Source organism: Lissotriton helveticus, chromosome 8, assembly GCF_964261635.1.
Source record: "Lissotriton helveticus chromosome 8, aLisHel1.1, whole genome shotgun sequence".
Lineage (NCBI taxonomy): Eukaryota > Metazoa > Chordata > Amphibia > Caudata > Salamandridae > Lissotriton > Lissotriton helveticus.
Genome location: NC_136069.1, coordinates 1,683,825,076 through 1,683,842,409, shown reverse-complemented (window position 1 = coordinate 1,683,842,409; position 17,334 = coordinate 1,683,825,076). Strand labels below are relative to the sequence as shown.

General features: G+C 40.0%; 1 protein-coding gene across 1 annotated transcript in view; it reads right to left on the bottom strand.

Moving 5' to 3' along the window:
• Positions 1–15,409, bottom strand: part of LOC144774088 (transient receptor potential cation channel subfamily M member 2-like) — a 95,853-nt gene extending 80,444 nt beyond the window's left edge. Inside the window, exons 1-3 of the mRNA XM_078659114.1 lie at positions 15,365–15,409; positions 14,004–14,216; positions 130–310 (exon numbers count right to left, since the gene is read on the bottom strand). Of these exons, the coding sequence (XP_078515240.1) occupies positions 130–310; positions 14,004–14,216; positions 15,365–15,409 (439 nt within the window). The remainder of the gene's footprint in view (positions 1–129; positions 311–14,003; positions 14,217–15,364) is intronic.
• Between the last annotated feature and the right edge of the window lie 1,925 nt (positions 15,410–17,334).

The window sequence follows — 17,334 nt, the reverse complement described above, 5'->3', positions numbered from 1 at the left end:
CTCAGTAATGAAAACAAAAAAACTAAAACATTTCTGTGTGAAGGAATATTGTTATGATAGACCCATACTTGGTGTACACCAGCTCTCTACCCCAGTTTCTCTTTATTGATGTGTGATGTTCCTCCTCACCTGTGCTCTGAGCTGCTTTGACAAGCCCCTTGCCAAACAGGTCCTTCAGCCTGGGATTCATGCTGAAGTTCCTTGATCCTCCTGTAACAGAGATAAGCAGGTTGGGCACCCTGAGCTGCAACTGGTCGATCATCATTTCATATAGAAATTCAGGAGAGGTGTTGTCGGAGGTGCGTATGTACTATGAAGAAAAAGCATCAGAAGGAAAAATGTTAGGGATAAAAATGCACACTATGTTGTTATGAAACACTAATTATTAATTGTAAATGTGTACTAAGAAACAATGCTGCAAGACTGAGTAAAAATATGACCACACTGCCTCAAGTATTGGCCTCATCTTTGTTTCCTGCTTCAGCAAACAGGTCAAACATAGAAAGCATAAAACTGAAGCCCACCTTAACACGCTTAATTGCAAATACTGAAGGTCTTGCTACACTTCAGTGTATGCTGTATCATTTAAAATGGTGTTAACCTACCATCTGGCTTGCGTACGAGGAGGGTGTTGTTTTCCGGCCCGCCCGCAAACCTCTGTTTTTAGGAGCTTCAACATATTTCATGTATCTGATAATTATCGGATGCGTTAAATACCTCAACCTTCGTTAAATTTTGGCATGTCAAACCTGACATAGTTTAACAGAGAAAAAGCATGCAGTATTTACTGTATCACGTGGCTTAGTATGTTGAACCGCGCTGGCACTGTCTAGTGCAAGTGTCTCCTAGGGCACTGACTGTTGTGTGCTGAATTGTCAGCTGAGATATGAACAATAAAGTTTTTCACGAAATCAATTTTCTTTCTCAAGTCTTTAAAGTATTTTATTCATACTTGTGAAGTTCTTCATTCGTAAGTATAATTTCTTTCATCTAGAATTGCATATATTCAGTATATGAATTATACATCCAATTTGTTTTTCAAATAAACAGGAAAATATATTCCAATACATTCCAATGCATTTGAATGCCCACATGGGATTAATGAACGCACAGAATTTAGTGTTTATTTATAATATGTTGATGTTTCAAATATAAGCGTCACATTACAGTGCTGCGCATGTATTTATAAGTTCTACGCGATGATTACCATTTCATTTAAACACATGGTTTATAGTGATGACCACCTTCCCAACACTGGCCCTTTAATGGCAGCGCACGCATTTTTTAAGGAACAACCCATTCCACACACGTCACACGCCGACTTTGTAGCAGAGAGAGAGGTGGCTCCTAATGCAAGCTCGATACTTTGTAACAGCACATTCCGGTAAGAATTGTGGCCGCATTAGATGTAACTAAGCGCATATTAGCGTTTAACGTGCTTCACCGCTACGCGTGTGTCGCACATTGGACCCCTAGGCGAGTTTCATTACTAACGCGTGTAGTCATGTTTTTTTTTTTTTTTTTAAACGGTCCATATTATCTTGGACAAGACGCCACGGCGTTCTAGTATATTTACGGGCACTCTATTTTTGCCGCGAGTATCCCCCACATAGAAGTAACCCTTGATACACCCAGGCTAGACTATCGGCTAACGGATATAGTGTAACAGTTGTTTATGTCATTCCTTAGATGCACATCATACAGTAAAAACGCAAACGAAGGGTAACATTATGGGTATAAGTAACGATTTTGGAAGTTAGTAAAATGTTTACAGGCTTTCTGTAATTTGAAAAGAAATGCATTTCATTATCGTAGTTAACTGTTTTGTTAATACCATGGTATATTTTGAAACATATCGTGATGGATATAATCTTTGTTTCACAGATTTCCCTGATGAAGGCCCCAGGCCGAAATGCATTGGAATGTATTGGAATATATTTTCCTGTTTATTTGAAAAACAAATTGGATGTATAATTCATATACTGAATATATGCAATTCTAGATGAAAGAAATTATACTTACGAATGAAGAACTTCACAAGTATGAATAAAATACTTTAAAGACTTGAGAAAGAAAATTGATTTCGTGAAAAACTTTATTGTTCATATCTCAGCTGACAATTCAGCACACAACAGTCAGTGCCCTAGGAGACACTTGCACTAGACGGTGCCAGCGCGATTTTGTGATATTACAATACTCCCGAGCGGGGAGTACCCATAGGAGCACGACTTACGCCCTAACACTAAGAAGAACTCAATGCAGTGCACGGCCATTATCTCTAATTGTTAGATATAATCCTGCTCTTTGACTGTAGCACGCAAACCAAGGAAAAAGAAAAATACAGTATGACGAGATCACCAAACTTACGGAAACTAAAGCCGACACATTTGCATACACAAATGAAGAATCTTCTAAAATATATTCACTCATCCAAGAAGAACACATTGAATACACCACAACGAAATCAAAAGATCAACAAGTGAAACAACTTTTGTACCTATCACGTAAAATCATCAACCAGCGATTACATGCCAGCACAATGATTAGATACCACAAAGCGTCTAGAATCCCAAGGGGACTGAGAATATTACTAAAACCATCGTTATGCAAAAACTCCCAAAAATTTACCGATAAATGGTATGCAATCCTTAATAAGTGCTCCTTAGACCTGATCCTGCTGATCATTGAAGAATTGTCCCAAATACTTGAAGAACTGGAGAAAGATATAACCATAGTGAAAGAAGATTTAAACAAAATGATGACATCTGAGGAACTCAATAAAACGTTAGAGGATATCAAGACTCAATTGGCAAAACATTCAGAAGAAGTCAATGAAAGAAAATTACGAAAATATCGACGTGATACTATCGATTACAAATTCGATGAAGTGTATAATTGGGCCGAGGTATATGCAAGGAGAAGACAAAACCGCCCCTACACACAACAAACGGATACTTCCTCCTCAGATACTGATGGTACATCAGATATATCTAGAAAAAGACCTACTGCACCAACATCTACAGCGAGTGCCTCTACATCTGGTCAGCCTTTTTTAGGAGAAGGCCCCCACGAAAGAGACGACCCAGGAGGTCAAGAAGAAAACCCAGAACCAGTGAAGGAGAAAGACCTTCCGCAAACGCGGAATGCAACCACCAGGAAAGACAGGAAGAAAAATCGATAGATAACTTGGTAATCAATATCTCAGATACTAATCTTACTAAACTTCAAATGAAAATTCTTCAAAAGGGGACATAATTTGTACCCACGGCACATACCAACCAACTGGAGGTCAATATTAGCCTGTTTAAACTCATGAGAAAACTTAGACTCCGGCACTTTTTTCCAACATCGTAGGAGAACAACAGGCTAATAAGGAAGACTCGCTAAAAGGCCTAACTATCAAAAGCACATATATGGCACCCATAAGCCACAAGACCCTGGATCTATTTGAGCAACTGGTTAAACAGGATTTAAACAAAATCAATTATCGAAGAAAAACTAAAACTAAAAACCTCACTCAAAAAGAGTACGCCATTCTCAAGAACATAGCGGACAACCCCAAAATCATTTGTCAGAGAGCGGACAAGGGTGGCGCTCTAGTCATAATGAATAAGGATTACTATCATTCACAAGCTAGAGAACATCTAAAGGATGAAAATACATACATGGAACTTAACATTAACCCCACAAAGGAAACACAAGCGGTTCTCCAAACCATCATTGCAGAGGGCATCTCAAAAGGATGTGTAGATGACAAAATGAAAAAATACCTCACCAAAGATTATCCGAAAACACCTAAATTTTATTTGACACCTAAAATTCACAAAGATCCGGTTAAACCTCCATGTCGCCCCATAGTATCCACTTGTGGAAGCATCCAGGAACCAGTGGGAAAACTGATCGATAAATATCTTCAACCATATGTCACTACCATGAGTTCTTATGTCAAAGACATCACGGACTTCTTAACTAAGCTTGATAACATAAAACTTGCACCCAATGAAGTAATAACCATGTGTACCATCGACGTTCAGGCGTTATACACCTCTATTCCTCACCTGTTGGGGATAGAAGCTGTAGAAGAAGCATTACTCCATATGGAATATGAAGCAAATATGAAAGTATTTCTGTTGGAACTACTCAACTTCACCTTAATGCATAGTTTTTTCAAGTGGGAAGATACATGGTACTTACAAAAGTCAGGAACTGCCATGGGAAATCCGGCAGCTCCTTCGTACGCTAACATCTTTATGCACCAATATGAAAACAACCACATTTTACAAAAAGAACAATGGCAACAAGGACTACGTCTATATCTGCGATATATTGACGATATTTTTATCTTGTGGAATGACACTGAAGAACGATTAATTTCCAACATTCAACAACTGAATCTTGTTGATCAAAGGATACAATTCACCTACACTATACATGACAGTCAAATTAACTATTTGGATGTAACTGTTAGAAAAACAGATGGTAAAATTGAGACTACTCTGCACACCAAAACAACTGATCGGAACAACCTACTAGCTTACCAGAGCTTCCACCCCATGCCCCTCAAACAACACCTCCCGTATTCTCAACTTCTCCGAGTAAAAAGAATTGTCTCAGACCCGGAAGAATCAAAGACGCAAGCACAAATCATGTTAGATAAATTAAAAAAAAGAGGATATCCAGATGAAGTACTACAGGGAGCGCTGGAAAGAACCAACTCCAAAGACAGAAAAACTTTATTGACAGCACAAACAAGCAAAAAGGCTAACAGAACTACATGTGTCAGCAAATATTCCACAGCCAGCCCACAGTTCAAGAAAATCATCAAAAGGCACTGGCGCATTTTACAGACTGAACCTGATTTCAACAATATATTTAGCGATGAACCAATATTTGCGTTTACCAGAGCAAAAAATATAGGAGAAATCATCAAGAAACCAGCAGTGGAAAAACCTCACATAATGTATAAAGGAACAACCCCTTGTAGAAATTGCAGCAATTGCAACAACATTATGGAAGGTAATACTATTACCCACCCTATGAGAGGCCACAAAATCAGGTTACACGTAAATGGTACATGCGATACTAAAAACATCATCTACATGATAAAATGCCCATGTGGCCATGCTTATGTTGGTCAGACAGAGCGTAAACTCAAAACTCGGCTAACGGAGCACAAAAGCAACATAAGAACTAAAGTGCTAAAATCAGCCCTCGCTACTCATTTCATTGAACATAACCATCAGATCAATCAAATTAAGGCCTGCATACTAGAAGTAGTGGAAAAAAATGAGGAAACAGACAACAGAAAAGCCTTGCTAAAACGTGAGAATCACTGGATATACCATTTACAGACTCTACGCCCACATGGGATTAATGAACGGACAGAATTTAGTGTTTATTTATAATATGTTGATGTTTCAAATATAAGCGTCACATTACAGTGCTGCACATGTATTTATAAGTTCTACGCGATGATTACCATTTCATTTAAACACATGGTTTATAGTGATGACCACCTTCCCAACACTGGCCCTTTAATGGCAGCGCGCGCATTTTTTAAGGAACAACCCATTCCACACACGTCACACGCCGACTTTGTAGCAGAGAGAGAGGTGGCTCCTAATGCAAGCTCGATACTTTGTAACAGCACATTCCGGTAAGAATTGTGGCCGCATTAGATGTAACTAAGCGCATATTAGCGTTTAACGTGCTTCACCGCTACGCGTGTGTCGCACATTGGACCCCTAGGCGAGTTTCATTACTAACGCGTGTAGTCATGTTTTTTTTTTTTTTTTTAAACGGTCCATATTATCTTGGACAAGACGCCACGGCGTTCTAGTATATTAACGGGCACTCTATTTTTGCCGCGAGTATCCCCCACATAGAAGTAACCCTTGATACACCCAGGCTAGACTATCGGCTAACGGATATAGTGTAACAGTTGTTTATGTCATTCCTTAGATGCACATCATACAGTAAAAACGCAAACGAAGGGTAACATTATGGGTATAAGTAACGATTTTGGAAGTTAGTAAAATGTTTACAGGCTTTCTGTAATTTGAAAAGAAATGCATTTCATTATCGTAGTTAACTGTTTTGTTAATACCATGGTATATTTTGAAACATATCGTGATGGATATAATCTTTGTTTCACAGATTTCCCTGATGAAGGCCCCAGGCCGAAATGCATTGGAATGTATTGGAATATATTTTCCTGTTTATTTGAAAAACAAATTGGATGTATAATTCATATACTGAATATATGCAATTCTAGATGAAAGAAATTATACTTACGAATGAAGAACTTCACAAGTATGAATAAAATACTTTAAAGACTTGAGAAAGAAAATTGATTTCGTGAAAAACTTTATTGTTCATATCTCAGCTGACAATTCAGCACACAGCAGTCAGTGCCCTAGGAGACACTTGCACTAGACAGTGCCAGCGCGATTTTGTGATATTACAATACTCCCGAGCGGGGAGTACCCATAGGAGCACGACTTACGCCCTAACACTAAGAAGAACTCAATGCAGTGCACGGCCATTATCTCTAATTGTTAGTATGTTGAACACCAGAATCTGCATGTAATTTCCCCAAAACTAATAATAGTCCTATTTATCGCACCTGTTAAATAACATACCGTGTGTATCATTATTTATGAGGTGCAATAAATTGCAGCTTCCTTCTAGACCCATTCGTAATCAGAATCTATAGTGTGTAAATTTTAATGACACAATTACATTCCATCTGTACTCTCCTGAAAGCAGCGGTTGCTTGGTAACTTCAGCGATGTAGCAAGGACTGTAATCTGCTTCAGGACTGGCAGTCTTGTTTCCAACCAGGTAAAGAATGAGAGACTATCTTAGTGGATAACAAGGTGGAATTTTATCAGCACCAACCAGGAGCCTTTAAATGACTAGACCCATTGGAATTCTACAACACTCTTTTATTGCAATACCTACAAGACAGCATAGCCTTTGTGCTACTGGCCCTTGCATGTGCATAGTCATTTGTGACAGGCTAAGGATGCACACAACAAATAAACAGGTCCCATTCTCAAAGATTGGGCCACTTGTCTGGGCTTTACAAGGCATATGTATAACACTTTACACCAATATAGACTGTCACAAGCTCTCTTTTAAGACCTAGACTTATAATATGTAGGGCAGGCAATCATAACTCCCAATACAAGAGGCCTAGTTAACTCAGGCTGCAAAATTATATGGAATTACTGGCAGAACCCTAAGGAGCTGATTACGAGTCGGTCAGTTAATTCTGACCAGTGCGTAAACCCCTGTTCATGGATGGGTCAGAATTGGGAGTTTGAAGATATTTAAAGCTTCCGATATTTATCGGATGTATTGAAGAACCCATCCATAATTACATTTTGGCATGTCAAACCTGCTGAAATGTAACTAGGAAAAGGCATGCAGTATTTACAGAATCTTGCAGAGTTTGTTGCAATAAACATAAAAATCCACATGATATTCTCTACAATCTCACATTCAACGCTATTTATTGCACTCTATGAATAACGTACCCTGTGGTACTGTCCTGTGTTTCTTGGCCCTTTTTAGTTTTACCTATGTTAGCCTAACTGTGCACATTGTAGGCCTCATTTTCCTTTTCACACATTCGGCCAGGAACAGGGCTTGCGAATCCAATTCGGACAGACCGACTGTCGTTAGGAGACTTTCCAAATGAAATCGTAATCGGCCCCTAAGAGTTCACTCATCCAGGGTGCAAGGAACCACTAAACACTAGTTGCAGAATGTACCTTTAGCCGATATCTGTAAAGCAGTCGTCTGGAAGTCAAGGCACAATTGACTAGCTCTCAATTGACTAGCTCTGATACTAAATCTGAACTAGTGTGGGGACCAGTTTGAGTCAACCTGCACTGGGAAATGTCTTCTGCTAATTCTTGTATTAAGATGTCTTAAATAGATGGATGTCTTACTTTTTTTCTCCCCTGTAGAAGAGAGATTTGAGTTTGTTGGGATCTCCTTGCTGCTTTGTTCTAACACTTAGGACTATCAAAGAACATCCTATGATGCAGAGGAAATGATTACTTACTAGAAGTCCTTGTTCTACATTTTAGGACTCTTATTTTAAGCTGCAAACAACCCTTCCTCCCTTCGATTTTAATGTTTCATAAGGTACTAAAGAGAATGGAAGCCAACCTATCCCTGCAGACCAAAGTGATACAACACAGAAGATTCTCAACAAGATGAGGAAAATACCCATCAGTCACCATACGGATCCGCCCTTCATCATTTGGGATTTTATCCGTACCACCCGTCTGAGAAGCTCGGTGCCACACTGAGAGGTCAACCCGGTGGTAAGGGGGTTCCTCAAAGGAGAATGGCAGTGACAGTGTGGTAGACCACTCGATGTTAGTAAGTGGCCCTAGATATGGGACTGGGGTGTGCAGTGCTAGAGAAAGTGATAAAGTGAAAGAAACCAATAAAGAGTGTAGTTAAAATTGGTTTGAATAGGCACTTGAAAAGAAGTTTATTCCGTGTTAGCCTAACATACCAAAGTATAAAAACAATACAACCTAAGGCCTTCTCATAAGGTAGACTGCTCTAGGTCAGGATAGGTCAACTAGTTTCTCCCCAGTCCCAGTCGGCCAGGACGCCGGCACGGAGTACCGACGGAGAGAGCGGTGCTTCATCTTTCCCCTGAGCCGCTGCCAGGTGGGGTGAGGTCAGTCTACCTTACATATCTAGTGATCAACACAGACTGTAAGGGCACCGGGAGCGTTCAGGTGACTTCTTTGCTCTTGCACTGTTACCCTGGTGTCATTTTTCACTTAAATTTTAATTCACTTGGTGCAGTAGTTTTTATTTATATTGGTCCTGATGAATGCAAGGGAACAACAGTCCCAGTATTGCAGAAACTAGTTGACCTATCCTGACCTAGAGCAGTCTACCTTATGAGAAGGCCTTAGGTTGTATTGTTTTTATACTTTGGTATGTTAGGCTAACACGGAATAAACTTCTTTTCAAGTGCCTATTCAAACCAATTTTAACTACACTCTTTATTGGTTTCTTTCACTTTATCACTTTCTCTAGCACTGCACACCCCAGTCCCATATCTAGGGCCACTTACTAACATCGAGTGGTCTACCACACTGTCACTGCCATTCTCCTTTGAGGAACCCCCTTACCACCGGGTTGACCTCTCAGTGTGGCACCGAGCTTCTCAGACGGGTGGTACGGATAAAATCCCAAATGATGAAGGGCGGATCCGTATGGTGACTGATGGGTATTTTCCTCATCTTGTTGAGAATCTTCTGTGTTGTATCACTTTGGTCTGCAGGGATAGGTTGGCTTTCTGTTCCTTGTGGGCACACTCCTCGAGACCCTCTGGTACCTTTTGTTGTTTATATGCCTGTTGGGGATTGTACCCAGAGCGAGGTCTGTAAACTTCCCCTAGGTCCCCCCCTACCGTAGTGTTTTTGTTACTAAAGAGAATGGAACATTTTCTATTACTTGATCCTTTAAATAGAACTAACTATTTGAAACAAATTCTCAGTACTAGGCATCATAGCCCATGGATTTCCAAATTGACAATGATTTTTTCAGCGTGTACAATTAAAAGCCCATTAGGTTGGTGTTTGTCTGTAGTGGAATACTAGTAAGGTTTCCTACTAGGTGCTGAAATGTTGTCGTGAATAGTTCCCCTTGTTTCTTTTTACAAACAGTGCGAAAATTCCAAAATTCCTGGCGTTTATCATTTTGGAAGGGTGCATGACTACTATGGAAATGCTGAACTTTTCATCCTCTTTGAAGTTTATGGGGTTAAAGTATCCTGAAGCCCCCTGCAAGCTGCAATAAATCATTCTAGCATTTATAATGTCAATGAAGATTCCTAGGTTGCAGAACCAAAGCCATTACTAGACAATTTCTTAACTGTTCTTGAAAATGGTCATGAAATGAATAAATGACTAAAGCCTAGAGAAAACAGAAGTGAATCCACAAACCACATACTGCATGGAAACAAACATTGATAATTAATATACATACTATTTTATTCACTTGCTAGAAAGAAAACAAAATTGAATATTGCTAAATTATTTTCATTGTGAAATTTCACCAATTCAAAAAATCACAAATCATACAATGAATGTATGTGTTTAAGAAGAGACAGAAGCTGCACTCAATGAAAAGTATTGTATCCATTCTTTTTAACATGTTTTACAAGCTCTTTATCCACTATTTGTATTGGCTTTCTTGGGATGAGTTTTTTTGGATGATTTTCATTGTGTATCTATGTATCCATCAATACTCGATGTATGACGTTACAACGCATACTTTTACCACGCCTACCATTACCACGCATTTTTTACAACGCAGGATCCATTACAACGCATACCATTACCACGCATGTATTTACAACGCATATACCTTTACAATGCATACAATTACAACGTAAGTATTGGTAAGTATATAATATTTTTTAATATTTAATTTAATTAAAATTAATATAATTTAATTTAATTTAATTTAATTTAATTTAATTTAATTTAATCAATTTAATTTAATGTAATTTAAATTTAATTATATTTAATTTTTACCTTGTACCCTTTTACCCAAAAACCCAAAACTGACCCTGAACCCTAAAAATACCCCTTTACCCAAAAACCCAAACTGACCCTGAACCCTAAAAATACCCCTTTACCCAAAAACCCAAAACTGACCCTGAACCCTAAAAATACACCTTTACCCAAAAACCCAAAACTGACCCTGAACCCTAAAAATACCCCTTTACCCAAAAACTGAAAACTGACCCTGAACCCTAAAAATACCCATTTACCCAAAAACTGAAAACTGACCCTGAACCCTAAAAATACCCCTTTACCCAAAAACTGAAAACTGACCCTGAACCCTAAAAATACCCCTTTACCCAAAAACTGAAAACTGACCCTGAACCCTAAAAATACCCCTTTACCCAAAAACTGAAAACTGACCCTGAACCCTAAAAATACCCTTTACCCAAAAACTGAAAACTGACCCTAAACCCTAAAAATACCCCTTTACCCAAAAACTGAAAACTGACCCTAAACCCTAAAAATACCCCTTTACCCAAAAACTGAAAACTGACCCTGAACCCTAAAAATACCCCTTTACCCAAAACCTGAAAACTGACCCTGAACCCTAAAAATACCCCTTTACCCAAAAACTGAAAACTGACCCTGAACCCTAAAAATACCCCTTTACCCAAAAACTGAAAACTGACCCTGAACCCTAAAAATACCCTTTACCCAAAAACTGAAAACTGACCCTAAACCCTAAAAATACCCCTTTACCCAAAAACTGAAAACTGACCCTAAACCCTAAAAATACCTCTTTACCCAAAAACCCAAAACTGACCCTGAACCCTAAAAATACCCCTTTACCCAAAAACCCAAAACTGACCCTGAACCCAAAAAATACCCCTTTACCCAAAAACGCAAACTTATAATATTTTTAATAAAATAATATACTTACCAATACTTACGTTGTAATGGTATGCGTTCTAAAGGTACCTGCGTTGTAAATACATGCGTGGTAATGGTATACGTTGTAATGGATCCTGCGTTGTAAAAAAATGCGTGGTAATGGTAGGTCGTTGTAAAAGTTGCGTTGTAAAGGTTGTATACCATCAATACTGTATGTGGCAATTATGTGTTTCAAAATCCTTTGGTTTTGGTGACCAATGAAATTTCACCACTGGGGTACAATAGGTAAATGGTCTCAAGAAACTATGGAGCATATTACCAACAAATAGCGATATTTATCGCTAAATGCGGTTAGCAACTTTCTTTTTTATTGCTGCCTATCGCTGGATATTTTAGCGGAGAAAACATGCTATTAGCAACGGTTTTCTCCATTGCGCTAAAATATCCGGCGATAGCGGCGTAATGCGAGAATATCGATGAGAATACAGCGATATTATGGCATTAGCGACGAAATGCTCTTATCCATGTTATCCACCTCCCATTGGATAACATGGCTAAGAACTGGTCAGAGCAGGTGGTAGTTTTTGGCGATAGAGGGAATATTTCCATTGCTACGTCAGCCTTGTTAATAGGCGATATCAATGTTATCGACTGCTTTCAGTCGCTAACGGGTTGGGTACGCCCACTTTGCATGTCATTAGCAATAAATATCACTGACATGCAAAGCGGGCCCCAAACCGCTCGCTATCCCCTTCAAGCTGTCGCTAACTACTGTTAGCGACAGCTTGATAATAGGGCGATCGAATTTTCGCCGCTTAGCGGCCGAAAACGGCCGCTAAACCAGTGAAAATTGCATATCGCCCCCCCTTGATAATATGCCCCTATAGTTTTAGGCCTGTATTCTGCTATTTTTCCCCAATATTTTATCTGTCACAGCTCCATTCATCTCTTTAACTAAGAAATCTCACTTTAAGGAGGCAGAACCAATTCTTTTGGGGGATAATAATTTATTAGAAATCTATATTTTATAGTTTCATTGCATTTATAAGTCTTAAAATAAAGATATACAATTATTATATTTATCTAATTAGAAAAGAGTCTGTCTACTGAAATCTCTCTATGCATTGTATTAACCCAACCTCAATCTAGTGTGTGGCTGCCAATATAAGCAGGAAATGAAGTCTATTGTTTTACTTTACGGTCTGTAAATACTTTAGAAAATTATTTTATTCTTAACTTTCTCTGTCTCTTCTAGCATCACATTAAAATTTACAACTAGGAGTTTATCTTAAGTTTCATGCCTGATACAAACTAATTCAAACAATCTTTTTGCTTTCGGAAGATTGCAAATAATTGTCCAACAGGCCAATGCAGAATTTGAATGACAAAGCTAAGATTTCAATGACGAGCATCTCCAGACAGACTTCAGATTCATACTCAGTCTTTACATTTTTACATCTTTTATCCATGATATGTCCAACCAGTTACTGTCTTGTTTTAGCCTTTATGTTTGAGATGGATATCAATTCTTGAATACTCTTTAAAAAAAAAAAGTGTTGGCCAAATATATCTTTCTCAGCACTCAAAATATCCACAGCATCTTGCAATAAGGTAGGAACAATTTCAATTTCAACCTTCTTTGGGTTAATATTTTTTTATTTTTACCGGATGAAAAATTCACTATATAAAAAAAATCATCTTCTTAATATTTTTACTATCCTTGTTTTGATCTTTTTCCTAGTTATCTTTCAGTAACTATATCACTCTGACACTCAGTAGCTTGCCACTTAGTAACTTTCCAGCTTTCTGTTATCGTGCAAGTCTGGAAAGATCTTATTTCCTTTGTCTTTATATCTGAAGTATAAAGATACTGATGTGTCTGTTTACTGTCTGCATCTCTAGTGGTTTATCCAGAGCAGTAGTAGTGAAGACTGCAGCTTGGCCACCTCCACACCTCCTGATGGAGCTGGCCCAAAGAGTTGACCGATACTGTAAAGTTCAGTTATGGGTGGAGTTTGATGTTGCTTATGTTCTTTCACATTTGAGGGGACTGGCTCTCTGCCGATTGGTCCCTGGTGCTCACCATTCAACAACCTTCTCATCAATAAATCTGGTACTTTTGTGTTCTAAAATGAAGGCACTGGATCTTCTGTATTTGATACCCAGGTTCTGCATAGAGCAGCCAGTTTGACTCTAGATGTCTGGGAATTCAAGCACATAATGACCGTTTATCTATGTAGACACTTTATATTCAAGGTTATTCAACTCTGTATTTATTTGTTCTCTGCCTTCTAAGCTCAGAGAAGTCCTTGACATTTGAAAAGAAGCCAAATTTGACATATGTTATATAGGCCTGCATTTCTTTCTTGTCCATTATTACTGTGTTTTAACAATTGGGACCATACTTCCTCATTTCTAGTACAGAGGACATCATTTATTGCTTTTGAGATGAATCTGTTGCTCTTAATTCTTATTTGACTGCTGACTGTTGCATAGTGCTGCCTTGAGCTCAAGCTTGGCTTGTCCTTGACCAGCTTTTGACTATCAGTGATCACTCACCTTTGCTTTCTTTTTTCTGAGGCCTTTGAAGGTGAATTCCCCAGAAGAAGTGGGTATCTTCTTTTTGGAGTTCCTCTCCTGGTTCCATGACCTCCTGTCTTCTGGTTGATCTTCAGCATGGTCTGATGCCACTGTTAGATGCTGGTCCTCAACATTTATCCTGAGGGAAACAGAAAGGGCAGGTATTGTGTTGGGGGGGAGAAGCGGCACGACCTTCAGAGAAACACCAAAGGTCAATATCCATAAAAGACAGCATTTTACCAAAATGGGGTTGTTTTCAGATATCTAGACATGTTAACAATGCCTACAGCCATTTCAAGAGCAAATGTACATAAGTGGTAACAAAAACAAACAGCAGGTGTTTGCCACCGCTGTTGTAATAGAGTGATTTCTAGGAGGAGATCTGTAATTTATAAGATTATACAATTCATTTAGTGACATCATTTATAACATAAATTTATCCTGAATGTTACTATGATCTGACAAACAAAACTAAATCAAGAAAACGTTTGTATAATCATTTTGTTTAATATCTTGGGGACATATCTGCTATTGCTTCAGACTACCTGTAAGATACCAGCAGATTCGCCACAAATCCTTCCATTTCCACATTCGTCCTGCATCTACGGACTAATGGCAATTTCTGTCTGTTCAATGGCACACAACTCTCAATGGAATCATATTTTCTATCATATTTTCTCTCGCAGTGTAATTGATTATAAGTCAGCACCAGAATCACGAGGGCTATGTGTGCCCTTTCTTCACTAAGTAGCCTTAAAGTAGTAAATCAATTTTAAAAACAAAAACCTAAAGGCCTAACAGGCAGGGAGATTTTTCCACAAGGCATTAATCCTTTTACCTGTCTGTGTCATCATGGAAAATGAGTGCTGGTCATTCGGGTCTAACTAGGGCAGGATGCCTGTCACTGCATCCCAGTGGTCCTTTGTCAGAGAGCCTGCCGGGTCAAGAGGTACCCTGGGCAGAGAAAGTGGAGGCTCTGCCAATGTTTACGCAGCCGTTTTCCCCAACTCTGAATAGAGTGTGGAAACCATGGGTTTGGCAGGGTGGGAAGAGTTCAATTTCAGGGCATTCCTCTCACTGCGCCAAACCCTAAATAATCCTGTAGCAATTCGCCAAGTGCTTGGGGCTTTATCAGGAGCTTTTGGGTGTTTACAGGTCTCTCCACCACCTAATGAGAATCTCAGCAGCCTAGTCAAGCAAGGGGAGTCTCTATGCTGTGTGCTTTCTCATGCACAGGTACCTTCCTAAATTGCTCTTGGTCCTCAATTTCAGGATCACTATGTGGAGAGAGTGGAACTGGTATCATGATAGTGTGTGCTTCTGTAACACTTTCTGCTCACCCAATTTTCTTCCACAGCATCTCCAACACCACAGCATGTGGCCATTCCAGTAAGACCCCATCACAATGTTCTGCATAACAGCATTGCTATACGAAGGCCTATCAACAACCTCCTAATTTCCACTCTGAATATGCCTTCACCCAGGTGAGAGACCCTATTTCCAGGTCCCACTGCAGTACGTATGTTGGCTCGTGTACTCCATTCATTCATCAAGGGTTGGTATGTGAAAACAGGGCGGTGCGACTGATGCACCTGGCTTCAAGCTCGGGAGGGAGGGGGTCCTTCGTCAACATGCTTGGATCACAGACAGTGTGCAGGCTTCGCAGGGAAAACCCACAGCAACACCCAATGGAACGCCCCTTTCATGCATAATAAAGAGTGAAAGGGTCCCATATTACAAGGCCATGAAAAGTCATGCAGGGTGACCTTACATGGCCTTGTAAATATGGCCAGGCACACTACGGCGCCAGTACATTAAAAAAAAGATGCACCCATGGTGCAATGCGCTTGTAAATAAGGCTCCAGGTTTTGAGTCTTTTCCAAAAGAGTGGTTCTGAGCATTTCTGTGGTGAGGCCAGAGGCAAAGTGTTTCACATTTTGGAGGCAAGGAAGCTGAAGGAACTTTCTCCCATCTGGGCTGTCTTATTTGCACACTTGTACCGCGCTGGGAATCGACTCCCTAAGGAGTATCTCCGCGCCTTTGGCAGTATCAGAAAACAAGTAGCTCTGTCATGCATTGTTAAAAGCTCAACCAGAATTAATAATTAAACAGGAAAGTCTTTAATTTTTTTCTGAAGGGAAAGTGTTCCCTACATGATCTAATATCAAGTGGAAGTTCATTCCAAAGCTTCGGGCCCGCTACTGACAAAGCCTTTCCTCCTTGTCGTGTCTTCCAGAATCTGGGGACGCACAGTAATTCACGGTCTCCAGATCTCAGAGATCTTGCGGGGATGTATGGGATAAATGTCTTAGTTAGATAATCCGGGCCATTACCGGACAGGCATTTGTGAATGACACAACAAGTTTTGAACATCACTCTTTGTTTTACCGTAAGCCAATGAAGTTTATTAAGTAGGGGTTTAGAAGGGGTTCGAGCCGGGGCATTAAGAACAAGGCGAGCAGCCGTGTTCTGCACAACTTGAAGTCTGGCCGTGATCCCCTCATTAGCGGCTAGCAGCAAACCATTACAGTAATCCAGTCTACTCAGCACGAGCGACTGAACTAAAGTTTTCCTGGTGGTATCAGGTAGCAGGGGGAATACCCTTCGGAGAAGCCCAATAACATGGAAACAGGAGCCTACTACTTGAGTGGCGTGATGTTTAAGAGTAAGCTCCTGATCCAGTTTAACTCCTAGATCTTTCGCTACCACTTTAGGTTCAGGGACTGGGCCTAGGTCTTGAGGCCACCAGTCAGGAGTCCACAAACGTTTGGCTTCCCCAAAGAGCATCACCTCCGTCTTAGAGACGTTACACTGAAGGAAGTTTGCTGCCATCCAATGTGCCACTTCTTTCATCCCCTGGGCAAAGGAGTTACGCACTTCGGGGGTCATGATTTTGAACGGGAAGAGGAGTTGTGTATCGTCTGCATACGATACAGGGATAAACCCGTGAGATCTCATGATGTTAGCTAGGGGTGCCACATAGATGTTAAATAACGTTGGGCTCAAGCAGGAGCCCTGTGGCACCCCCTTTGAGATCTCCACCTCCTCTGACTTGTAGGGACCCAATATGACTCTCTGAGTGCGTTTGGTGAAAAAACTCCGTAACCAGGCCAGCGCCTTACCTCCCAGACCGATGTCAACTAATCTGGTGGTCATGATATCATGTGACACAGTGTCAAACGCCGCTGACAAATCTAACAACACCAGGACAACGGAGTACCCCTTATCCTGAAGCATATGAAGATTGTCAGCGACGGACAGCAAGGCGGTCTCAGTACTGTGCCTGGGCCTGAAACCCGATTGAGAGGGG